The sequence below is a fragment of the Centruroides sculpturatus genome, unplaced genomic scaffold (genome assembly GCF_000671375.1).
Source record: "Centruroides sculpturatus isolate CEXI.00-Female unplaced genomic scaffold, Cexi_2.0 scaffold1449, whole genome shotgun sequence".
Lineage (NCBI taxonomy): Eukaryota > Metazoa > Arthropoda > Arachnida > Scorpiones > Buthidae > Centruroides > Centruroides sculpturatus.
This window is the reverse complement of record NW_019385588.1, coordinates 86,571-113,817: the sequence shown is the minus strand read 5'-3', so window position 1 is coordinate 113,817 and position 27,247 is coordinate 86,571. Positions and strand designations below refer to the sequence as shown.

At 28.3% G+C, this 27,247-nt stretch overlaps 1 protein-coding gene and 1 long non-coding RNA gene across 2 annotated transcripts in view; both read right to left on the bottom strand.

Moving 5' to 3' along the window:
* Nucleotides 1–5,761, bottom strand: part of LOC111640382 — a 9,891-nt gene extending 4,130 nt beyond the window's left edge. The window contains exon 1 of the long non-coding RNA XR_002759264.1: nt 5,551–5,761. This is a non-coding gene — a long non-coding RNA (uncharacterized LOC111640382). The remainder of the gene's footprint in view (nt 1–5,550) is intronic.
* A 461-nt stretch (nt 5,762–6,222) lies between these two features.
* LOC111640378 lies at nt 6,223–7,991 on the bottom strand. The gene is made up of 4 exons (XM_023386391.1): nt 7,811–7,991; nt 7,208–7,312; nt 7,023–7,115; nt 6,223–6,331 (listed from the first exon to the last, which is right to left on the bottom strand). Exons 1-4 carry the CDS (start codon nt 7,978–7,980, stop codon nt 6,223–6,225), a joined length of 477 nt encoding a protein of 158 aa, XP_023242159.1. The 5' UTR covers nt 7,981–7,991.
* Between the last annotated feature and the right edge of the window lie 19,256 nt (nt 7,992–27,247).

Below are 27,247 nucleotides of genomic sequence, written 5' to 3'. Positions count from 1 at the left end.
TTTGAAACTAGTTTAAAAGTTGACCGAAAAAAAGAATTTTTATATTATTTTATTTAAAAACAACCGCTTAAAAATTAAAAAAATAAGGATTAAAAGTAAGAAAGTTATAAATATTTAATTTTTAATAAACTGTTTCAAGATTCTTTTAACTTCTAAAGAACTTATAAAAATTAAATTTAAAAATTAATATTTTATTTAAATAATTTTTTAGATAATCTAAGGACTAAGTTTTCTTTTATTATCTTTAAATTTATATGAAGCAACTCAACAAAAATAAATACTTTATTCTTTTTCTTTTGTACATTAAATAAAGAATTTATAATTTTAATTTTATTATTTTAATATAAGAACTTTTCGAAATTAATTTTTTATTCTTTACGTTAAGTTTATATTTAAAATTTTTAACAGATAAATTTTTTAGTATCACATAATGCGTTACAAGAGGAAGAATATACTTGAGTTTATTTGCAATAATTGTATATAGTTTTAACTGCATAAAAGAATAATTGTTATACGTTTAACTAAGTTAAATTTGCGTTACATAGTGTTATACTTATAATGTTATAATTGTTAAATTACTTTAGCTAATTGTACGTTATAATACGTTATAGTTAATACGTTATAAGAGGAATGAATTTGTTATTACTGTACTGTTACTTTATGATGCAGTTATGTTTAATTAGTTTGAATTTTTTAACAGGAATTAAAAAACCGAACATTTGGCCCAGAAAATATGAAAGGAACAAACCGCTCTTGTGAAAAAAATTATGTGAAAATCATAATGAAAATGTTTTAATCAAAGCTTGATTAAAAAGCTAAAAATAATAATTATTTAGAAATAAAAAAATTCAAATTTCGACAACATTTTAGATGTAAATGTAAAGTTTTCTAATTACAAAATTTGTAAATAAAAATAAATACAAGTAGACCCCCCTATAACACGGCAGATAATTCCGTGTTATATGAATTCCATGTTTACGAGTCACTTAGATTTTACAAATACATGTGCCATTCACAGCCCGGCACATGTATTTGTAAAATCTAAGTGACTCATACAACATGGAATTCATATAACACGGAATTATCTACAGTGTTATAGGGGGTCTACTGTATTAAATCGGGAGAGTGGAGTGATGGAATCGAAAAAGCAACCCATGGACTATCACCAAGAGGGAAAGCCTTTCTGGATGACTTTGGAGGGAAACTGGCACCACCCACACCACACGTGAAGAAAATACGAAAACTCCATGTAGCTAGTAGGTGAGGCGCGAGTGTTCAGTAGTTTTAACCATTCCGCCACTGATGAGTACGGGATCGGAAGAGTACCCGTCTTCAAGATAGCTTAAAATACTAAATCTCACACAATGTTGCTTAAAATCTACAGACTTATCCTTCTAGAAAGTTTCAAAAAGGTAATGCAAGACAATTCTCAAACTAAGACAAAATCTACATATATCTTAGAGTTTAAAGACTTATTAACATCATCGTTCAAAAAGAATTGATGAATTGAATCAATGTACTGTACGTTGAGTTAATTCTAGAAGTTTGCTTATAAAGTAAAAAGAATATATTTTTTGTCAAAATAACTATAATTATAATTATATCTCTTCATCAATATTATTTATAGAAATGTTGGAAACTATATCCAAATATATAAGCATTATATTTAACCAAGAATATCTACAATTATCTAAAAAAAGTAGGATAATTTCAGAAAGCGCTACTATAGTCATAGCTTTTTAGAGACTGTTTTTTAAAAATCTATTTGATACTTTCTTATAATTTATTCTGTATAAAACAATGCTTAGAATTAAAAACTGTAAACAAAAAGGTTTTCTTTTGTATTTTATACATAGAGGACAAGGGACAGTAAATAAAAAGTCTTCAAAGATTTTGTTTTAAATACTATAAAAAATGATATCAGAAGCGATACTAGAGTTATATCTAGAAGCTATCGTGCTCTAGAAAGAAAATATTTGTTTTATTAAAATAATTAGAGTCATTATTGTCATTACCTCAGCGATATTAAATCTCAAAACACGTATCAAAATATAATCAACAATAATATCTTAAATTATACAATTTTTAAAGATTTTTAATGAAATCTTAAATTTAAAAACTTTACATTAAATTATTTTTATTTAAACTACGTCAAAAATCTGATGTCTTCAACTGTTAATTTGCTTTAAAACTAAGAAAAATACACTCTATTTTTAATTATAAATATCTTTTGAACCATAAAACGCATATAAAATATAATTATAAAGAATAATTTCCTTTCTTAATTTTTAAAAACATATCCTTATAAATGCATAAAAGTCTTCGTGTAATTTGTTTTATAGAAAATTATAATTAACATAATTAAAATTTATTTAAAAAATAAATAAAATTACATTTTAAAAATATAAAGATTTTATTAATTAAATTTAATTATATCCATTAATAATTAAATACCGTAGAATATCATACAATTATATGTTTTTCCAAAGAGTTTAATCAATGGAAGTGATGCGGGAGATGCGGATTATTAGAGGCAGTGGATGTTTGTTGTAGGTTGATGCTTGTTAATTAGTAGAAATGAAGTAGAAAGTTCCAAATAAAGGCAGCTTGAAACAAACTTACTTTTCAATTAATTGAGAACATAAAATAGGTCATCATATATATTTCAAGGATGATGTACTTCGTTCATAAAATAATTTAAAATATTTGATTAATTTTAATAATCTAAAATTTTTTCCTGAAAATAAAAAAATATATAAAGTTTTATGAGATTTTTTAAAGCTTTTTTTTGTATATTTACTGAATTTTTGATGCATATTTTATTTACCTAGAAGTGAAATGACATGTCCAAATTTTGTAAACATTTCGTTTTTAAAAATTAACAAAGCTGTACATTTTTAAATATCTTTCGTACCGGTTCTTTAATTTTTATGGTACAATGCTTAAAGATCTAACTTTTAATAAATAAAAAAATATAATATAAAAAATAAAGTTAAGAATTTAAAAAATCATTATAAAAAGTTTTTACTGTTTTGTTTTAAAGGTTAATGAAAATTTTTAATACGCTCGACGTGACGTTTAATATAATTTCTTCTCTATTTTCCAATTTTTAATAAAAATACTTTTAGTTTTTTTATTGATAAATTAACCGAAAATTCGAAAGAAAATTTTAAAAAATAATTCCGTTTAAAATGTTATTTATTAGATTGAAAACAGAAAAATTCATTAATTTAATATTCAACTACTGAACTACTCCATGACTGTTAAGATTTTTGTGAGTTTTTCGATTCGCACAGATTAAACTCGTGTTATTAAAGTTTTTCTTTCTATTTTTTTAATAAAATCTTATTACGCTTTTTTAGTTAACAGCTCTCCTTCAAATATCAAGAGGGCCCAAATAGCTTAAATTAATCTTTTAGCTTATTTTGCACGATTTATCTCCTACTAAAATTTGCATCTTCTAAGATTTTCGCTTTCTAAAGTTACTAAAATTTAAAATTTTAAAATCAGATTTTTAAAAGAAATTATTTATAAATGATTTAAAAGATAACATATTTTAGTTTTATAAACTTTTAGTAAGGACATTTTTAAAAACCTCGAAGAAAATCCAGCAAAACATCTAAGGAAATCAATGGCTACATGTTTCTTATCAACAAGAAAGGAAATTACTTGTACAAATCCTTAAACTCATTCATATATAATGTTGTTCTGGTGACAATTTGCTACTGACAAAAGAACTACATTTAACAATTCTCTTTAGAAAATAATCTCGTTATTCATTGATGATCATCTCAACAAGTACTTTTCCTCATCTAACGAATCTTTCTTCAACCCCAAATAACAACTTCCTTTAAAGGTTTTATGATTGTAATAATTGTTAAACATACTAAATTATTAATGGAAAACTTTAATCGTTTAAAAAACAAATTAAAGAATTTAATCGAAATAAGATTTAAAGTGAATTAAACTTATAATTTTACAACAAATTTCCTGATATCTTCAATGGGATTCTTCTTACTTAAAGAAGATCCATCAATGTCGAAATGTCTCTTAAAGCTAACATTTTAATACGTCAGATTGTTTACTATCGATTATTATTGCTTTATTCTGAAAATTCAGAAAAGGCTTCTAAGTTTTGTCATTTTTGATGAGTTATATTTTGTCATATATTGTCGCTAATGACATTGATTTAAGTGTAATTCAGCAATACGCAGACATGCGAAGAATTTCTTGTTATTTTCGGCTTTATTATGATTATTTACGCATTTCATTATTATAAATATATTAAAGAATAAAATGATTATTTTTATATACTTTTAAATCCTTATTTTTTTTAGATTTTTATTGATAAAATGTAAGCGGTATGTCAAGAAATCCGTTGAGTTTGTATCCGATAAAGTACGATCGATCGATATACAAAGTTTAGGAATAAATGGAAGAAATGGTATTTTCGTTTATCGAGCATTTCCCTGATATCATAAGATGATAAACTGCAACTTTATCATATTTTCTGATCGATTTTTTAAATACAGAATGACTTTTAAAATTATAAATTTATGTAGAATTAGCATACATAACGATCTTTTTTTTCCCAAAAGTCCAGATATTTGCAAGAAGTTTTAATACTTTGTAAAACTTTATTTAACGATAACCATGCATTCCTTAATAAAAATATATTTCTACAGTATTAAATTTTAAGAAAAATCATTAAAATTTGTGAGATTAATGAATTAAATGGCTTTTATTCTAATGGTCTTAACCTGATGATGAACTGTTGCAGATTATCGTTAACTTCATAATTGTTAATTACAGTTAATTGTAAATTAATAATTTACAATTTAATTAGATTAAAGAATTAATTAATTTTATTCTAACATACATTGTTTTTCTAACTGTATAATGTTTTTTTTTTCAATTTATATCTATAAAGAGATGTAATCAAGAGAGAAAACGTTCCTCATCCGCAAATAACTAAATTAGGAATCATAAATTAAAAATGTATATTTTAATGTTTATAATTATCACAATATCTATTTATTTTAATATAAAATACAAAAAACATATGCTCATTTTATTCATTTTCTGCAATATTTTTTAAAAAAATTGTGAGGTTTTTTCCTAATGAAACCCTCTCAAAAATAATTAATTTTATTTATTTTGAAGATATTTTTAAGGTTAATAAACTTATAAACTTATTAAACAAGTTTAAAAATTAAGTTTTAAAGGTTTCAAATTATTTATATAAAAATTATATTAAAAATTGTGAAACTAATTACAAAATTCTGCTAAAATATTGACAAAAAATTTGACCGAATTTCAATTTAATAACTAAAATTTCAATTAAATTTCGACTGGATGGAGACAATTTCAGTTAATAACTTAAGTTTAAACATTAATTTTTCGACTATTTTAATTAGGAAAGAACGATTACACGCGAATTTACGATTAAAAAAATATTAAATAACAGCTTTATATTATCAGTTGTATTAATTATTATATAATATATAATTTATAAAAAAATATATTAAGCGAAAAATACTTAAAACTTACTTATCATTCGAACGTTTGGCAAAAATTTCGTAGCCACATCGACAGCCTCCTATTTTTCCACTGTGGCCAGTTTTCTTGCACAACGTCTCACAATTTAAAGTTTTGGCAAAGAATAGGTCCATACTGACCAAAGCCAAAATAATAAATACGAGATAAAAACTCGATATTTTTGTGTTCATGTCTGAAGCCGTTTATCAATAGCTTGTGAACATTAGCAACAGTTTGCGCTTTATATATATAAGGGAAAAAGTTACGATCGCAACAAAGTGTGAATTGCACGATGACGTCGATGAGTTGAGCCAATAAGAAAGCTCGTTTGATATACGTGGGAGTGACTGTTACCATTTTATTAACTGTTTACCTTTACTATTCTAGACATTATTCGAGATAAAGCACCGAGAAGAAAGAGGATTTGTGGAAATTTATACTTAAAAACTATTTAATATTTAAAACTGTTAAAAAAAAATAACCAATTTTATAATCTAATTTACCGTTTAAAATTGATGGTGTCGTCAGTAGAACGAAGCGTGCAACAACTCTCTACCTTCTTTTCTGTGCAAGTGCAACGCTTACTCATTTGGTTGCTTTGGATTAAATTATGTAAATTATATTAAAAACATCATTAAAATTTTCTTTTATTTCAATTAAATGAACTTGAAAATACAAGAGAACTTACTTATTTGATAATGAATATTTTACTTTAGGTAGAATATCTATTTGTGGACAACAAAGTGGATCTTGCGGTCTACGAAAGCAATTGCAGTATAAATCAAAGTCCTCGCTTAAGAATAAAAACAAAAATAATGTTATTTAATTAAATACGTCTTATCTGAAACTAATTTAGTTACTAAATTAATGAAAGAAGCGAATTTTAAGAAGATTATAGCATCTTAAAATATCGAAAGTAAAACGATTTGAATTGAAAATGTTAGCTTTTGATCTAAAAAACCTCATGAAAATTAATGAAATTTCTTACATTTATAACCTTTTTTTTAATNGGCAAAAATTTCGTAGCCACATCGACAGCCTCCTATTTTTCCACTGTGGCCAGTTTTCTTGCACAACGTCTCACAATTTAAAGTTTTGGCAAAGAATAGGTCCATACTGACCAAAGCCAAAATAATAAATACGAGATAAAAACTCGATATTTTTGTGTTCATGTCTGAAGCCGTTTATCAATAGCTTGTGAACATTAGCAACAGTTTGCGCTTTATATATATAAGGGAAAAAGTTACGATCGCAACAAAGTGTGAATTGCACGATGACGTCGATGAGTTGAGCCAATAAGAAAGCTCGTTTGATATACGTGGGAGTGACTGTTACCATTTTATTAACTGTTTACCTTTACTATTCTAGACATTATTCGAGATAAAGCACCGAGAAGAAAGAGGATTTGTGGAAATTTATACTTAAAAACTATTTAATATTTAAAACTGTTAAAAAAAATTAGCTATTTTTATAATCTAATTTACCGTTTAAAATTGATGGTGTCGTCAGTAGAACGAAGCGTGCAACAACTCTCTACCTTCTTTTCTGTGCAAGTGCAACGCTTACTCATTTGGTTGCTTTGGATTAAATTATGTAAATTATATTAAAAACATCATTAAAATTTTCTTTTATTTCAATTAAATGAACTTGAAAATACAAGAGAACTTACTTATTTGATAATGAATATTTTACTTTAGGTAGAATATCTATTTGTGGACAACAAAGTGGATCTTGCGGTCTACGAAAGCAATTGCAGTATAAATCAAAGTCCTCGCTTAAGAATAAAAACAAAAATAATGTTATTTAATTAAATACGTCTTATCTGAAACTAATTTAGTTACTAAATTAATGAAAGAAGCGAATTTTAAGAAGATTATAGCATCTTAAAATATCGAAAGTAAAACGATTTGAATTGAAAATGTTAGCTTTTGATCTAAAAAACCTCATGAAAATTAATGAAATTTCTTACATTTATAACCTTTTTTTTAATCTTTATATTTAAACATATTAAAAATATTAAAATGAGAATAAATTAATTAATTTTTAAGTATAATACAGTAAAATTTTTGCATATATTTATTATTCTAGATTTTATAAAAAATATAGAAAAATATATAAAATAATAAATAAAATTTTTAATTATTGAAACATTTATCTCATTCTGAAGTTAAAATTTATAAGTTGTTTTCTAAAAATATATTAAAATAAAACCCAATTTTACAACTTTGAATATTATGATGTTTAATAATAGATTTATATATAAAAATCTCACCGAGAAGCTCTTTTATGAAATGCCATATAAGAACAGTAACAACCTCCAACTTTTCCTAAATTACCCATCACTTTGCATACTGTTTTACAATCAGTTTTGATCTGAGATTCAACTTGATGCTGAAGGAAGAAGAGCGAGAAAAGTATCAGCATCTGTTGAAAGGACTCCATGATACGGATGAGAAGAGATGATCTGATAAGAATTCGACTCAATATTTATAGTATTTTTGCAAAGCAATTGCAAGTGATTTGTCAATTAGTTTGTGTAGCAATTCCTTCTCTAAATAGGATTTATATTCTTTGGAATTTATCCCAAGAAAATAAAATATAATTTAACAACAAATAAGATTTTATTTTAGTACAAATAGAATANAAAACGAAAACCATATAAAGAGTTTGGTAATTTCAGTTACTATTGTCACGTTTATCGTGATATTCGAACGGTACGAAATGGCACAATTTGATTGGTCAAGTAGACACTAATTGAAAATATGATACCTTAAATTTTTTCAAATATTACCTATAAGAAACTTACATTTGCAGCCGAATATCAAATGGTCATCTGACATTTGATAACTTTTAATAAATGAACATAAATTTAAAGTCAATTTTCAATAAACATCTAAAAGAAAATCGAGAAAAAGTCATAAAATACGAATTTTAATGAAGTAATATAGCGCAGAAGAGTTAAAAATTGCAATATCCATAAAGACAAAGCGGAGAAAAAAGAAAAATTTTCCTGCGATTATTTTTTATTTGTATTTAAAAAAAATTGCAAATTTTATACAAAATATAACTTTTTAAATTTTATTTTAGAATTTTCTTAGATTTTATTGTTATTTATTTAAAATCAATTGATGAAAAGAAAGTAGAAAACTTGTTATATTTAGTATTTAAAATTATTAAATTTAATAAAAATAAAAATAAAATTTATTTACTGTTTACTTCAACATTTTTTTAAAGCATTTTATTAAAAATTATTAAAAATGCTAAAAATATTTATTTTTACATTAATACTTTGAATATTGAAGTAACTTTATCATGTTTTAAATGATTTGATTTTTAAAATTATAATTAAGAATATTTTTTATACATTTACATTTTTTAAATATAATTTTTTAAATTAATTTATTTTTCATTGGAGGTATTTTCAGTTTAAATGTTAATTTTGTTATCATTAAAACGTAATTTTTTAATGGATTTTATTTTTAATTTTATTTTTAATAGATAAAATCTTTAAAAAAGTTTTATTATTGATTAAAATTTATATGTAATTTGATATTAACTAAATTTTTAAAATTATTAAATCTGCACTTTGAAAATGGGGAAAAAATTACATAAAATTATATTAAAAAATTAAAAAGTTTAAAAAAACAAAAAACGCGGCACAATTTAAGAGACCATTTTAATTATTTATAATTATTAAAAATTCATTAAAGAATTATTATATTTTTGTCTATTATGTTCTGATATTTTATAATTCATCATTTAAAAAAATACAGTACTGTACAGTACTGTAAAACCTGTATAATTTTTATCAATTAATTTTATATAGTTGGTTGTCTACAATTTTTATACAGGGGATATACAATAATATTTTTCGACGTGAATTAAGTTGCACTTTGGGTATATTTTACTTTTAATATTATTATTAAAAATATTATTAAAAGTAAAATATATTTCAACATGCAACTTTACAATACTACTAATAATTTCTATTTAAAATAAAAATAAATCAAGGATCCAATAATCACTTGATTTTTGATTTATTTTTATTTTCAATAGTAATTGTTTTTTTAGCAATATTAATTTCTATCGTCAGACTGATGAGGAGCATAGCCCAAAATGCATTTTTGACAAACCAAAAGATAATAAAAGTATTTCAAAAACAGTGAAAAACTTGGCTTCTTCTTTGATTTGATCTGGCAAAAAGTATCACAATATTTGTATATATATTCGTTATATATTTAAGGCATGAATAGGATCTTAATACTTACTGATAAAATACAAATAATCCTAAATATTGTTTCATATTAGTTTAATGTCTAATCTTTGTAATTATGAAAAATGAATTTAAATTTAATTTGAACCATTCCAAATTCAACCCAAAACACCACCTTCCGCTATATCTTTTTATTATTATCTGGTTGTGATAATCATCTATCAGATATCTTATTATAACTTCTGAATAAATTATAACTAATGATCAGCATCACGATTATGATGATGATCATTAATTATTGTAACTTTTGAATAAATATTGATTTTTATTACAGGTAATAAAAACGCACAAAGTCCACCAATAATAATGAAATTAAAATCGATTTAATATCAGCAAAACTGTTCAATTTAAAAAAATAATAATCTTAAATTATCGAATGATGTTTGCAGAATCATAAATGAAGGTATTTAAACGATCATTTAGCCGCTTATTTTAGGGATACATTTTACAAAGCAAGACAGACAGTTGAATAAAAAAGGAAAAGTTTCTCACAAGTAAACTCCCAACGGTACCATTTATTTGCGACAATATGAAAATTGTAAAACTATACGGTTAACTTGATTTCTGATGATAATATCTATGAATAGATTGCTATTACAGTATATAAAGTACAGTATCTCTATACTTAATAAGTATAGAGATACTGTACTTTCCTTGAATTTGAAAAAAAAATACTTTGCTACTTTGATAGTAGACAAAATCTTAAGTATGTGTATGTTACTGATGGCTTTAATATCGATCTATTGAAGCAAAACTCTATTTAGTTTACACATATGTACAATTTTTGTATTCAACCTAATTTGACAATTGCAGCGAACGTTCTTGTTCCCAGAGTCAGATTCTCGGTCTATGTTAGACTACGTTCTAAATAATCCCGAGATCCAGTCTAAGGTACTGCCAACACCAATATCTGGTCGTCTTCCTATTTTGATTCTTGCTCCTGATAAAAACTCGTAAATGGAGGAGAATTTCATAAAAGTTACTAGACGTATAATTAAAAAGGGTTTACTCCTTTATTAATTATGTTTTGTAATAAGGGTAATGCCTTGTCAGCATCTTTCTCTTGAAACTATTTTGCAAGAGCTAGATATAGTTCCAGAATATTTTTATGACATACTATTGATAAGTATAAATAAGTATTGTAAGTTACTGCCGTCAACAACTATTCGTAATAAATTTGTCGTTCTCAAATGGAAAATTTCCTCAATGTTTTAAGAACAACATAGTTTATCCTTTATAAGAGTGGTTGAAAAGAGTAGTTACAAATTATCGGCCAATTTTCCCAATTTTAAACGTAGCTAAGATTTTCGAAATTTTTTTTTATTGTCGTCGATTAGCGAATTTTGTTCATAAGTTTAATCTTATAAATTGTAATTAATTTGGTTTTAAAGCAATTATCTACAATTGATGCTTTAACTCTGTACATTTATCACTTGATATCATCTTTGGATAATGCTGAAATGTTTGTTACAGTAATTGTAATTTACAGACATATCAAATGCCTTTGACTCTATTAATTTAAATTTTTTAAAGAATAAACTAATATGTCTTTGGTATAAGAAAGTGTTCCTTGGATTGATTATTGGACTATCTCCGAAATCGCATTCACGCCTTAAAGATTGATGGTGCTGTCTCCAAATTTTTTACACATCGCATATTGTTATTCCCGAAGGATCAGTGCTGGGACCTTTGCTATTCAACTTTTTCATTAATGATGTTTTCAATCTTCAAGGCAGTCTTTACTTTTGTACATGGATGATATTATTCTGTCTTCTTTGGAAAGGATAAAAGTGCGGTGAAAGATAGTTTAGGTTCAATAGTCTAAGTAACATACTTGGACTATTGAACCTATATTTTAAAGTGAACAAACCTACGATAAAAAGGAATAAAACTAATTTTATAGTTTTTTCAAATAAAATTAACAAAGAATACTCTGAAGATTTTAATTTGGTTATTGATAATTAAAATATAAAAGAAGTTGCACATATAAAATATCTTGAATTACATGTAGACCAAAGTTTAACTTGGTCCACTCGTATGAACTATTAAGTTGAGTCGTTTTCTTTGTTTCTAGATGCGGTAAACAATCTTAAATTTTATAGAGTCCTGTGTTTCAAAAAACCTTTGTAAGATTATACTAGAACCTGAACTGAGTTACAGTGTTAATATTTATGATAATGCCCACAATAGGTTTTACATAGATTTCATATGGCTCAAAATAAATTTTTAAGGGTACTCTTGGGAATGGATGCTTATTCTTCGGTAACTCATTTCTATCCTCTAAAAGATATTAACTAGAAAAAAATTAACACAATAAAATTACCGTATATCGAGAAATTTGATATAGTGATAAAAAAAAACAAAAACATTTTATAAATGATTTAGCTTAATTATGTTTACGTATATCTATAAGTCCAATTATTTAAGACGATGTTTTTAATTGTTTTTTAAATTACTATACCAATTTTAATTACTTTTTTGTCATTTTTTTATAGAACTGTTTATTATGTAAATTGTTAAAAATATTTCTTGGTTTTTATTTGTTGATTTTATACAAATTATTCACTGTACAAGTAACCCCCGTATAACACGGGAGTTACGTTCCAAAAAATTGCCGTGTTATGTGAATCCGTGTTATACGAAACAAAGAATTACAGTAGTGTGAAAAGGAGGGTTAGGTTCCAAAAATTAAAAAACATGCTGTTAAATCCTTATTTAAATCGGATTTATTATTCTTTTTTTTATAAGTAAAATACTTATTTATTATTTAAGTAAATATTTTACCAGAGTATTATTCATCCTATATGATGATCTCAGCATGAGCATCATCAACTGGTAACAGTTTCTGGGTGCGTTCGTTAATAGCGGTCGCTCTGCAACGGGAGTGCGCTGCTATTTGTAGGCATTTTGAACGACGGTGAACGAAAGATGACGGCGCACAGTGGGGCCAAATACCAAAAAGCTGGCCAAAAGTCAAAAGCGTTATCAATTTGGCTGAAAGTCAGTATTCGAGTGTTTTTGGGATCGCTGATTACGAATCCGAAGTCAAAATTTGAAATAAAAACAAAATGACGGATTTAACACGAACCACTTTTATAGAAAAAGTACAAAATAAATTCATATATTGTTTAATACGATAAAACATACAATCAGTTGATTAAAAGTTAATGCAGCGTCATCCAAAGAATAATTTGATTCACAATCAGATGATTCAACTTTGAAATCGCTTGAGCTTCCTGTACTTGCTGGTATACATGGCGCAACTAACAATAAAACTGTTTCTGGAAGCAATGACTTTGAGTTTTTTCGAGGTAATTCGCGCAAACTCGAAATAAACGGATCAGATATTAATAATAGGCGTAAAATAATGTCTTCCACTGTTTTCACTCGGGAATTTTTCTTGCAAAATCTTCTCGAAACTTTTAATGTATTTATTAGTAGACTCTTGAGCGTCTTCAGACATCTGCCCTATCGGCAATACCGATGAATTTATCACTTCTGCACCATGAATCAATATCTTATGTGCCGAAGTTGGCATGCAGAACCACGGATATAACTGCACAAAGTAACGAGCTGTCTGTAAGGCATAATCTTGAAATTCTATGAAATCGATTTCATGGCCACACGAAATTGTCTGCAATATGACATGGAAACGCTTAATCAAGTCCTCATCAACCCCTGTAATAGCAGCAGAAATGCTTGAGTTTTCGAAAAATTGTCGAGCGGTATTCTCATCATTCGAGCTACCGAAACCAGGCTTTGGTTGATCGACTATTAGACCCAATTCTATACGGAAACCCTTCTGTATATTCGTTTTTCAGAATCTTATTTCTTTATTTTCTTTATCACTATGCGCTTGCCACAGTTTGATTTCAAGCTTATATGCTACATGCAAACAATATTCAAAACACCAGACAAATTCAAGAAAAAGAGCAAAACATTCCGCGTCATTAATGTACAAAATTCAGAAAACTATGTTTTACATTGCAAGAACTCGCACCAATGACACAGTTGCAGCTAGTTGCAGCTAGTTTTAATTTTTTTCATTCAATAATAGTTCGATCTACAACATGCGATCGGTCCAGTCGCAGAACTCTACAGAATTTATGAACTTTTCTCTACGTGTTTAAAATTTTCTGTTGTAATCTTCCGTTCATTTTCGTATAAATCATTCGTTTACTGTTATCACATAAAGTATTATTATCAATTTTGTGTTACATAATAATATTCTACTTACTTGCAGCTGCAAATTACATTTTTTAAATTTAAATTCGATTGATTTTTAGAGATTTGGCACCCTCTTGAACATAGCGTAGAAATCTTTGCTTACTGTATGACGCGTCTAGCTCGATTGAGGGTCCGCTTTCAACTAAACTACAATAGCAGGTATAAGGGATAGGGGGCGCTAAAGTCTAGAATTCGACCTTCGGACTCTTATCTAACCGAACCCACGACTAGAAATTACCGGAACTTAAACTCTATTTTTCGACTTTTGGCCAGCTTTTTGGGATTTGGTCCCACTGTGCGGCGCCCGCACTATCGATAGTATCGCGATGGAGGAATCTATAATTCTAAAATGAGTTTTTAGAGGCAAAGAAGGGTCCCGATTGTAAAATTTAACCATTAAATGGATTATTTGTTGAAAGAGCATTCAAAGTAGCCACGAAAACAATTAGAATGTTCGCGCGGAGTTACGCGGAGGTATAAAAGAACGCACCCTTTATTACATTTCATGTTGTACGAGGGTTTTACCCAATTCCCGAACCGTGTTAGAGTGAACCCGTGCTATAAAAGCACCGTGTTATACGGGGATGTTCCCAATTCTCGAACCGTGTTAGAGTGAATCCGTGCTACAGAAGTGCCGTGTTATACGGGGGTTACCTGTACGAAATTCTAGCTTTAGATAGAATCTTCACAGTCAAGGATGAATTTTCGTTTCTTTATTTGTGTATTGAAAAAGAAAAAAATCAAATAATGATAGATAAATGCATAAGAACGATGCACAATGATATTTAAAGAGAGGAATTGATATATATATATATTGTTACTGTGAATGACCGATATCTGGCGAATGTCAACATTCTCCGGTAAATGTCAGCATTCACACAGTCGTTTCGTGTATGTACGAAATATTTACTAAATATCATCATTTCTCATTTACACCGGCAAATGTCGACATTCAGCATGCATTGATGGTGAATGTTGAATAAAAATATTTTTATTAAATTAAGACAAAAATGCAACATTTTAATATGTCAAAATAGGAGAAAGCTTAAGTAACAGTACATTTAAATAAACTATTGAACCTAAAACGAACAGTACCTTCTTAATCATTAAAGAAAATAATACAATAATAAACTTATACATAAATTATTTGATTAACGTTATACAATCTTATTTATTGCAACAACTTAAACTGTTATGGCATTTTAAATTGCACAATAGTCCCTTGATTTTACAACTGTATTTATTTGTGGAACACTTCTTATTGCAATGACAGCGTGTATAATCTTGCTCTCCACTTTTCGAATTAGCTGCAGCTGCTTCTCTCAGCGATATTTCTTGAGAAAAAATCTCATATATGAAAAGTAACTTTTCTTTACAAATTACAAACTGATTACGTTATTACATGATTACAAACTGATCTGTTAATGGTGTCTTTTATTCAGATATCGCTGACGCCTTACCGACGACCCCTCTCATCCTCCGCCACTCGACGTGACAAAACAATCCCCACCTCACGGGATCAAAAGACCTTGTCGTACCTCCGGCTACCCAGAAAGGATTTGGCGACAGACTGTCGCCTCTCTGTCGACATCGGCTTCTCGGGAGTCATTTGACCTCCACCAAAGCTTATCTGTGCTTGTCGACATACACCGGCGATTGCTCGAATGTATAATAATATAACCAAATATTCGGACTTTCACCGACGTATTTTGTATTATTCGTACATTCACCGGATAATAGCGACATTCTCTAATTTCGGTCTTTCACAGTAACATATATAAAATGATTAACTTTGAAACTCCGAAAATAAATGAATTTTATTATAAAATTAAATTTAAATAGAGATATCACACCACTCTCCCTGATGATTCTAATTTTGTTATTAGAACTAAAATGATTACTATAGAGTTGATCTCATTCCATAGAAAATCTAGATAATTAGAAAAACAATTACTATACACTGTACACTCAATGAAATAAAATAGTTATAAATTATTTATTCCTCGTTTAACTATTGAATTTTAAAATAAAATAAATATTCGACAATTATACAGTTATATATATATATATATATAAACAGTTTATTGATTAAAAACTCAAAAACTTAATAAGAAAGAAATTTTTTGCCGAAAAATAATAAATTGTCAATGATGATCTATTGTTTATTGGCAAAAAATTTCTAATATTCTAAACTCAGCTTTCTAATATTCCAGTTTCAATAATGTGAAGGATTTTGAAAGTCGACGGAATTTCAAAATCCTTCGCCTCATTGAAACAGGAATATTAGGAAGCTGAGTTTTGAAATTTTTATAGTTTTGAAAAAAATAAAATAAAATTTTAAAAAATGTATTAAAAAGGCAAATTAATCTTTTAATTTAACAAATGTTTCATTTATTTATTATATTTCCCCATTCAGTAGAATAAAGTTAATGATGTGATTTCTCATCAATACTTCTACAATTACTAATTTAAAAGCTGTCCTTTGGTTTGTGTGTGTGTGTGAATTCCTTATAACTTCTGCAATTTTTCTCCATTCTAGATGAAATTTTGGTTATATTCGTTTTATATTCTGGCAGAAAGTATAAACTACTTATTTTGTGGAAATATTAGCTATAGAATAAACGTTTTATCGATCGATCGGTGATCGTAATTACGTCGCAGGACGTCATTGACCACGTGACGTTCATGCTCGACCAGGAAATTTTAAGTTGTATTTTTAAATGTTTTGGAAAATGATGTATTTTAAGCTTACTTCATTAAATTTAAAATTTAAACTTTAAAAACGATAACTGCATCGTGTCACTTCTATAACAATTTTTTTAATAGTTCCGTAGTGATCACGTGACGTTCTATTATCCAATCGAAAGTAACGATCTAACGATCCTGTTATTTACAAAGTATTATCGCGCATCTAATCAACATACATACAATTCATCAATGTTTTATCAACGTGGAATTACAGTAAAATGACTCGTTATTTTGTCAAAAAATGCCTAGGGGAAAGCGTAAGAGTAAAAAATTGGTCAGGTCGGGTTAATTCTACATCTAAAAGAATAAGAACAACCTTCCTCTGAAGGCCGTGAAGTCCGACTTGAGCAACATCGAGTTAGAATGGTTTTGTTAAGGGCTGCAGAAGCAGCATCACAACGTCAAACTCGAGTATAAAGTACTTAATTTGTAGAAATATTAGCAAATCTTGAATTTCTTGAAATTCTACTCTTCTCAATTTTTCAATCTATATTTTCTCATAAAAAGTATTCTGTCATGTTTGACAGAGGAGTTTCTAGTTCTAATATAAATTCCTTCATATTTAAAATAATTTTCTACTTATTTTGTAAACGTAATTTATTATAATCCCCAAGATAATGACTTTAAAGCAGCATTAATATATATTAATTGACATTTATTTAAATATTTCAAATAGTTCAAAATTCAAATAAGTTTATGTGAACTCTGATTACCAAATCATCGATCAAAATTGTTAAAATTACAATAACAATTTTAAAAACTTTATCTTCATTTCTTAGAATCCTAGGTTTAAAATAATTTTAGTAATTGTAATTCTAGCTCAAAGCTTAAGGGAAAATGTTAAGGGATTCAAAGCTCAAGAGAAAATGTTAATAAGCTAAAGCTACATAATGCAATCTTCTAGTCTTCGATCAATATGGGCTACAATTTTATAGATATATTTTTTAAAATCGGAACAATGCTTTTTTTTGTTTAAAGTAAAAAAATGTACTTTGTTTTTAGAATGTAATAAAATTTATAAAATTAAAAATTACTTATCGTAACCTGTTTAATTTGCTGAATAACAATTATTTTTGGTACTATTCTGCAAATGAATCTTTTAAGTAGATCCATCCAATTGAATTGGCCTCTCGCACTCTTAGAAATGTGACCTCGACTCATAATTTGCATAAATGGTAATAAAGTTTTAATAATTAATCCCTTGTCAGTGCATCATCTAATTTTTTTTAGTCATAAAAAGTTGTTCTTTTGATAAATAACACAAAAAGTGAAAATTTTCTATTGTTTATATCACAGACGTGCCAATCTATTTGAAACTGACCACTTTACACATTGTTTTAATGATTTTTATTTCACGCTTAGGTCTATACATGTCTCGAATAGTATTAAATGAGTTATCTTCGGTTCTTATTTAGTTCATCATATGTAATTTAAAAGAAAGACGGTCACTATTCTAGTGACCGTCTTTCTTTTAAATCTTAAATCACGGTTTGCTGGGCTTATGTCTGTTTCTATTATTACAGATATAAAAAAAAAAGGTTGTTTGAAATTACGACGTCCACCAATGACCGTAGATAAAACCACTGAACCGTGTAGTTGGTTCTGGAGTTTTTCAAGTTTTCTTCACCTAAATTGAAAGTCCTCCTGCCTGGGAGACACCCAGTTGGTAAATCGCCCATGTTTTATGATGCTTTATTCCATCAATCCAATCCAACTGAAGTTACGACATAATCATAATCTCATATTCTCTAAAATAAAATTTAAATATACTATAGTAAATGGCTTCCTTAAACCTTTACTGTCTTTATATTCTATTTTGTCATTACTGGTATTGATAACACAGGTCTGCAAAAAAAATTTTTTTCAGCTGCATGGGATATTTTTGCTGAATTATAAATATATGTTTTAAAGATCATAGATTCTCAAAATGACTTTCATAACATTCCATCACGTATAGGTTTTTTGCAAAATAAAAACAAATTTTTGATAAAAACATTTATTTATTACAATGAACTATAATGAACTATATTATATTTTCTTACAACTAATCAAAAAATTGTTTCTGATACTTATATACAATTTTAGGTCTACTCTTTTTTCTTATGACACCTTTTCTTCTTCTCTTTGATGCTTCTCCGAACTTGTTTCTGATTTCCTTCTCTGGTTTCTCGATCGAGCATCCAACAGTAGTCAGCTAACATATTGACATCCCATTTTCCTTGGTAACATCTTTCGATATTACGGACATCCTGGTGAAATCTTTCACCCTGTTCTTCACTGTAGGCTCCCAAGTTTTCGGGAAAATAGTCAATATGGGAAATAAACTTTTAAGCTCATCTTGCATCCTTGAGCTTCAAGCAGCTTTATACCCGTAATCACTTCGTAATTTGTAAAGAAAAGTTACTTTCCATAGATGAAATTTCTTCTCAAGAAATATCGCCGAGAGAAGCAGCTGCAGCTAATTCGAAAGTGGAGAGCAAGACTATACACGCTGTCATTGCAATAAGAAGTGTTCCACGAATAAATGCAGTTGTAAAAGCAAGGGACAAGAGTCCCTTGCTTTTAACCATTGCAAAGAGAAGTGTTCCACGAATAAATGCAGTTGTAAAAGCAAGGGACTCTTGTGAAATTCAAAGTTCCATAACAGTTTAAGTTGTTGCAATAAATAAGATTGTATAACGTTAATCACATAATTTATGTGTAAGTTTATTATTGTATTATTTTCTTTAATGGTTTAGAATGTACTGTTCGTTTTAGGTTCAACAGTTTATTTAAATGTACTGTTACTTAAGCTTTCTCCTATTTTGACATATTAAAAAGTTGCATTTTTGTCTTAACGTAATAAAAATATTTTTATTCAACATTCACCATCAGTGCATGCTGAATGTCGACATTTGCCGGTGTAAGTGAGAAATAATGATATTTAGCAAATATTTCGTACATACACGAAACGAATGTGTGAATGCTGACATTCACCGGAGAATGTTGACATTCGCCAGATATCGGTCATTCACAGTAACATATATATAGTATAAAAAATGTTACTCATCCAGATATAATTGTCCAATTACTGCAAAACTCCACATACAGCTGTATCAGACAGGTATGTAAATGAGTAGGATTGAAGTCCGATTGCACACCAGATAATACCATCATTGTATCTAAAATTGCTACTCATCTTTGTCTGGTAGGATTCTGCGATGACTCCATATAGGCTTTACACATACCGTATTTTTCAGTGTATAATAAGCACCTTTTTTCCAAAATTTTTGAGGAAAAAATAAAACTTGCATTATACATTTGTAGTACTGTACTAATTAGTATCTACATTAATGTTTTTATTCTTTTATTTATGCTTGAGTTAAAACGTAATTCTAGAAATCAATAATGACAGTTATGAAAAGTTTTGGCCTTTTATAATGCGTAAATAACGTAAATTTGTTACCGGCACAAAAAATTTTTTGTACTTTGTATCTGTTCTTGTGTTTTGTAATTGTTGCATAAAATGTCTTGTATCATATGTTAAAAATAAATGCTGAAATTCCTTTATAATACAAAAAACAAGTACGTAAATATAAACGAATTACAATTTGAATTAAAAAATGAAAACAAAAAATGTTTTTTTGAACGTTTGGGCGAAAAACGTTGGTGCGCATTATACACTACAAAATGTGGTACTGTACATACAGGACGAGGCAAAAGTCTGGAAACACCCTTTTATTTCGAGCAATGCTGAAAAAATCGCCTTTACGTGTGCCAAGATAGTAATTGGGTGGTAGCCTCTATCTTTTAGTGAGCGTGGTGTTCGTTTTCATCATGTTGTAAGCAGCTCGTTATTTTCAAATGGGAAGGAGTCATGCCAAATATCAGCTAAGTTCAGAATTCACTCAGAAACACAATGGAAGCATCTTTTTTGCCCAAATATATTTGTTTAGAAATTATTCATATACAAAGTAGCTACAAAGTGGTTGCAAGACACATTCAGTGTATTCATCATGTTTAGTTGTTTGAGTCAGTCCTCATGAAAATGCCAAAGCATCAAAAATGAGATTTTATCATAAGCGTCCAAGATTCGCTTCTTTAGATGTCCGGCATCACGATTTTTACTGCATCGAGGGACTTTAAATGCTCTCACAGATAAAGTCTAATGGTATTAAATTTGGAAATATTGACGGACGTTTTACCACTTATCGGGATTAGAATCATGCGGTAGCACGTTTTCCGCCTTTTTCTGTTATTTCAAACTAGTAACGGTCGATGCCGCAAAAGTCGATTGGAGAAGTGACCGTTGGTTTTGAATGTATGGTCGTTGATCGGCTGCCGATTGCGAAGCGTTGATTGGTCAATCAATCCCGCCTTCAATCCATATAAAAAGGTTGAAGTTGAGGAGGGAAACTTAAGCTCATCAGAGAAAAGGCAAAGTAAGGCCGTTATCTCCATATGAACCAGGGACAGAAGAAGAAAGAAAGGGAAACTTAAGTTCGGTTTAAGCTTGGCTTAGAACTTCACATCGAAAGTTGAGTTGTCAACGGAATTCAGTTAAGAAGATTGTTTAACTTTAAGCTCTAGGCAAGGTTGCTTTCGTCTCTCTGTTTCTTCGACGAACGCCAGAAGGAGCTTACATCTAGCTAAGTCTCAGAGATTGCATCGTAAGGTGCCTTTTCGACGGACCTATTCAGGATTAACGGACTATTTGAACTCTAATTTTTTTTTTTGTGTGTGTGTGGAACCTATATTTTAAACGTTGTAATTTATAACTCTTGTGAAACATCGTAAGTCAATTAAATTTAAATAGAATTTTTGGAATTTGACTGTTTTGGACTTTGACTCCAGTCCTTGGTATCCAGTTGTTAATGACATGATGATTTACCTGTAACGACTTTGTAACACCTAACATAAACACGTTCGGTGTCAGACAAAGTAATAACTGCATGTGAATAGCCAACTCCTAAATGAATAAAGTTAGAGGAAAATGGATGCTTCCATGCGTTTCTGGGTGAATTATAGGCTTAATTGATATATGACATGACCCTTTCCTATTTTAAAATTGTGATCTGTATTCAAGATGGCGGTCACGAACGCCACCCTCACCACAAGGTAGAGGCTCCCATCCGACTATTATCATGGCACACAGGAATATTTCTCGATATAAAAGGGTATTTCCAGACTTTTTCCTCATTTCGCCTAAAATTTTAAATTCAGATGGAGAAGATTAAATTGAAGTTTGCCAAGTCTGAATCATCTCTCAAATCTCTTATCTGCTGAACGCATAAGATTCATAAATATTTCTGGTTTTGTTTGATTTTTTTACTGGAAATTATGAAGATATAAATCCCATTTCGTATTACGAATGATAAAAATACAGTAACGAGTTGCTTAACGTTCCCAGCAACATGTAAAACTGCATGTGTAGTACCATCTATTATGATATTTTATTTAGAAAATTGTTACATTTTTAGTTATTATAAAATAGCAAAAAACTTAATTTTGAAACTAGGGATGAGTTTTATAAAAAATTTGTAAATTCTAATAACGAGTAAATTCGTCATTAAGTCCGACCCTACTGGAGATACATACGATTCCCATTATCTTCCCACCCTCTCGATCTTTAACCACCAAAATTTAATAGCATCAATCTCCTAATAAACAAACCTCCTTGCAAAATTTCAGAAATTTTCGACAAAAAAGCACAGGTGTTATTAAGCTTCAAACAGGGTGAATAAAATCGTGCCCCCACACACATACACATACAGTCGATCCCCCTATAACACGGGTTCCTATAGTTCGAATTCCTATATCACGGCGAAAAAATTGCGACAATACTCGAACAAACATGCTATAAAAACTCCTATAATTCGGTTAAACGTCATTGCCGACTCGGGTCGCGACAGGATTGCACAAACCGTTGAGTTTAAACGAGCAGCGGACCTACCAAAAAACCATTTATTATTTAACGTCCATAAAAATTATATTTATAGTAATGATGTCTCTAAAGTTCAGCGAATTTTTCGCAAAAAAAATAATTTATCAGGAAGCACACGAGCGCCATTCGATGACAATCTCCACGACGAAAACAAACTTAAGCAACAGCGTAGTCGAACGGTGCACACTCGGTAAGTAATCCTACAATTTTTTGTTTATAGCACAGTTTATATGGATTATTCCCAAAAAATATACGTATTTTGGAAATGTTGAGTTGAATTAGTCTAGAATCGATTAATTTTATGGAAGAAACCTTTCAAACAGCCGTAGTCAGTAAACTGCATACGTGCCGGGCTGTGATTGGCTGGACTCCTAAAAGCTGGATTCATAAAAACAGGAACGTATCTACTGTGTTATAGGGGGGTCGACTGTACTGACATCCATACATGCAGAAAAACCCTCGAATAGTTTCAATTCCCAATACACAAACCTCCTGCAAAATTTCAGTCCTACCCTCAATATTAAGCTTTTTGCCATTTTATAATACAGTAATTAAAAATATAACAGGTTTTTAATAATAAAATATCAACAGATGCGCCACACACGCAGTTTTACATATAACCGGGAAAGTTAAGCAGCTCGTTGCTGGATTTTTTTTTTAATAAGAAGAAAAGAAAACTATTAAGTAAACAATTACAACAAAAAACAAAAATCGCCCTTACTCATTTTAAACTTGATCTATAGTGCTTTTACTTGAATTTGAAGAGTAGATAAACGCTTATATTTTAAAGTATTATAATCAATTCCATTACATACGAAGATTAAATTTCATTCGATTTTTAATATAAGTTATTTATATTAAAAATCGAATGAAATTTGATATAATGAAAAAACCGAAATTTTTTCACGTATTGTATTTTATATTTGGTATAAGTCATATAAAATTATTGTATTTACAGTTTATCATACAGATTTTTTAATTATGCAACGTAGTGTCATGAAATGCACTTTTTAAATACTAAAATGGACTTTAAATTAAACACTCATTACAAGAAAATCTTATTTGAACCAATTTAAACATTACACAAGAAGCAAAAATGCCGCGATGCACCAAAAGTTATTGATGAATCACGACTTGACTACGTGATGCGTTGAAACACCATGTGGTATACAAGGCTGTATCAATGCACGAAATCACGAAATTTACGAAAGTGATGAAATAAAAAACATATTTCTTTAAAATTTAGCTGTAAAGTATGCTAACAAAATTGAATTTTAAGATTTAAATGTACTATTACTTTCCCGGCTGTTTTATAAAGGAGCGAAAGTATGGCAATCGGTCAAAAAATGACATCCCAAGATTTTTACATTTTTGGACTTAGGACACTTTAAAACGTCGAGAAATGCAAAAATTTCGGGGGTAATTTCTGTATGTATAGATGTTAAGTGTGTATGGGGGCTTTCCCTTTGAAACATAATAACTATAGTGGTTTTTGTCGGAAATTTCTGAAATTTTGCAGGGAGGTTTGTTTATTAGAAGGATTGATACTATTAAATTTTGGTGATTTAAAGGTCGGGAGGATTAAAAGGGATGGGAGGATAATGGGGATCGTGTAGGGTAGACCAGTAGGATCAGACTTAAGGTCTATTTTACTCGTTATTATCATTTACAATTTTTAAAAAAATAAAACCCAAACCTACACTTTTAATTATTATAAAATGGCAAGCAGCTTAATATTGAATTAAGCTNTTCTCACAAGTAAACTCCCAACGGTACCATTTATTTGCGACAATATGAAAATTGTAAAACTATACGGTTAACTTGATTTCTGATGATAATATCTATGAATAGATTGCTATTACAGTATATAAAGTACAGTATCTCTATACTTAATAAGTATAGAGATACTGTACTTTCCTTGAATTTGAAAAAAAAAATACTTTGCTACTTTGATAGTAGACAAAATCTTAAGTATGTGTATGTTACTGATGGCTTTAATATCGATCTATTGAAGCAAAACTCTATTTAGTTTACACATATGTACAATTTTTGTATTCAACATAATTTGACAATTGCAGCGAACGTTCTTGTTCCCAGAGTCAGATTCTCGGTCTATGTTAGACTACGTTCTAAATAATCCCGAGATCCAGTCTAAGGTACTGCCAACACCAATATCTGGTCGTCTTCCTATTTTGATTCTTGCTCCTGATAAAAACTCGTAAATGGAGGAGAATTTCATAAAAGTTACTAGACGTATAATTAAAAAGGGTTTACTCCTTTATTAATTATGTTTTGTAATAAGGGTAATGCCTTGTCAGCATCTTTCTCTTGAAACTATTTTGCAAGAGCTAGATATAGTTCCAGAATATTTTTATGACATACTATTGATAAGTATAAATAAGTATTGTAAGTTACTGCCGTCAACAACTATTCGTAATAAATTTGTCGTTCTCAAATGGAAAATTTCCTCAATGTTTTAAGAACAACATAGTTTATCCTTTATAAGAGTGGTTGAAAAGAGTAGTTACAAATTATCGGCCAATTTTCCCAATTTTAAACGTAGCTAAGATTTTCGAAATTTTTTTTTATTGTCGTCGATTAGCGAATTTTGTTCATAAGTTTAATCTTATAAATTGTAATTAATTTGGTTTTAAAGCAATTATCTACAATTGATGCTTTAACTCTGTACATTTATCACTTGATATCATCTTTGGATAATGCTGAAATGTTTGTTACAGTAATTGTAATTTACAGACATATCAAATGCCTTTGACTCTATTAATTTAAATTTTTTAAAGAATAAACTAATATGTCTTTGGTATAAGAAAGTGTTCCTTGGATTGATTATTGGACTATCTCCGAAATCGCATTCACGCCTTAAAGATTGATGGTGCTGTCTCCAAATTTTTTACACATCGCATATTGTTATTCCCGAAGGATCAGTGCTGGGACCTTTGCTATTCAACTTTTTCATTAATGATGTTTTCAATCTTCAAGGCAGTCTTTACTTTTGTACATGGATGATATTATTCTGTCTTCTTTGGAAAGGATAAAAGTGCGGTGAAAGATAGTTTAGGTTCAATAGTCTAAGTAACATACTTGGACTATTGAACCTATATTTTAAAGTGAACAAACCTACGATAAAAAGGAATAAAACTAATTTTATAGTTTTTTCAAATAAAATTAACAAAGAATACTCTGAAGATTTTAATTTGGTTATTGATAATTAAAATATAAAAGAAGTTGCACATATAAAATATCTTGAATTACATGTAGACCAAAGTTTAACTTGGTCCACTCGTATGAACTATTAAGTTGAGTCGTTTTCTTTGTTTCTAGATGCGGTAAACAATCTTAAATTTTATAGAGTCCTGTGTTTCAAAAAACCTTTGTAAGATTATACTAGAACCTGAACTGAGTTACAGTGTTAATATTTATGATAATGCCCACAATAGGTTTTACATAGATTTCATATGGCTCAAAATAAATTTTTAAGGGTACTCTTGGGAATGGATGCTTATTCTTCGGTAACTCATTTCTATCCTCTAAAAGATATTAACTAGAAAAAAATTAACACAATAAAATTACCGTATATCGAGAAATTTGATATAGTGATAAAAAAAAACAAAAACATTTTATAAATGATTTAGCTTAATTATGTTTACGTATATCTATAAGTCCAATTATTTAAGACGATGTTTTTAATTGTTTTTTAAATTACTATACCAATTTTAATTACTTTTTTGTCATTTTTTTATAGAACTGTTTATTATGTAAATTGTTAAAAATATTTCTTGGTTTTTATTTGTTGATTTTATACAAATTATTCACTGTACAAGTAACCCCCGTATAACACGGGAGTTACGTTCCAAAAAATTGCCGTGTTATGTGAATCCGTGTTATACGAAACAAAGAATTACAGTAGTGTGAAAAGGAGGGTTAGGTTCCAAAAATTAAAAAACATGCTGTTAAATCCTTATTTAAATCGGATTTATTATTCATTTTTNGAGATATCAATTATTTAATTTAAAATAGATTTAATTATTGAAGAAATGCAAAATGTTTTATTTATTTAGAAATATTTTCTAAGATACTTGCAAAATGGCGCTGAAGATACAGAAAAAATAAAGATTTTACTTTATTTTAAAAGCTTAAAACTTGTAAAATTTTCAAAATTTTTAAAAAATAAAAACAAAAAAAAAATTATAAACTTAACTGTAATAAGTGTTTATTTAGTTTTTGTTTTTAATATTTAAATTTATGTATAGCATTATACAAATATTAATATATAAAATATAATTAAAATATTTAAAATTTTAAAGTAATTTTTATATATCAGGTGTATTTAACATTATAAAATTATTTTTTGTGTATAAAATAACAGTACTTCGAATAAATTTTTATTTATTAAAATTATTACTTAATCTAAACCTTTTTGTTACTAACTGCAAAGATTTTACAGAGTAAATCTGCCTATTTTTTTTAAATAATACAAGCAAAAAATTTTAACAGCATCAGTGTCAGTTATAGAAGTTTAC

Excerpts from the sequence above, each read along its gene's own strand:
- LOC111640378 (XM_023386391.1), bottom strand. The coding sequence starts at position 7,980 with ATGGAGTCCTTTCAACAGATGCTGATACTTTTCTCGCTCTTCTTCCTT. Across the intron at positions 7,313-7,810 it reads TTTCATAAAAGAGCTTCTCG|CGAGGACTTTGATTTATACT; the intron begins GTGAGATTTTTA and ends TTTATTCTTAAG. Across the intron at positions 6,332-7,022 it reads GACACCATCAATTTTAAACG|CGAGGACTTTGATTTATACT; the intron begins GTAAATTAGATT and ends TTTATTCTTAAG.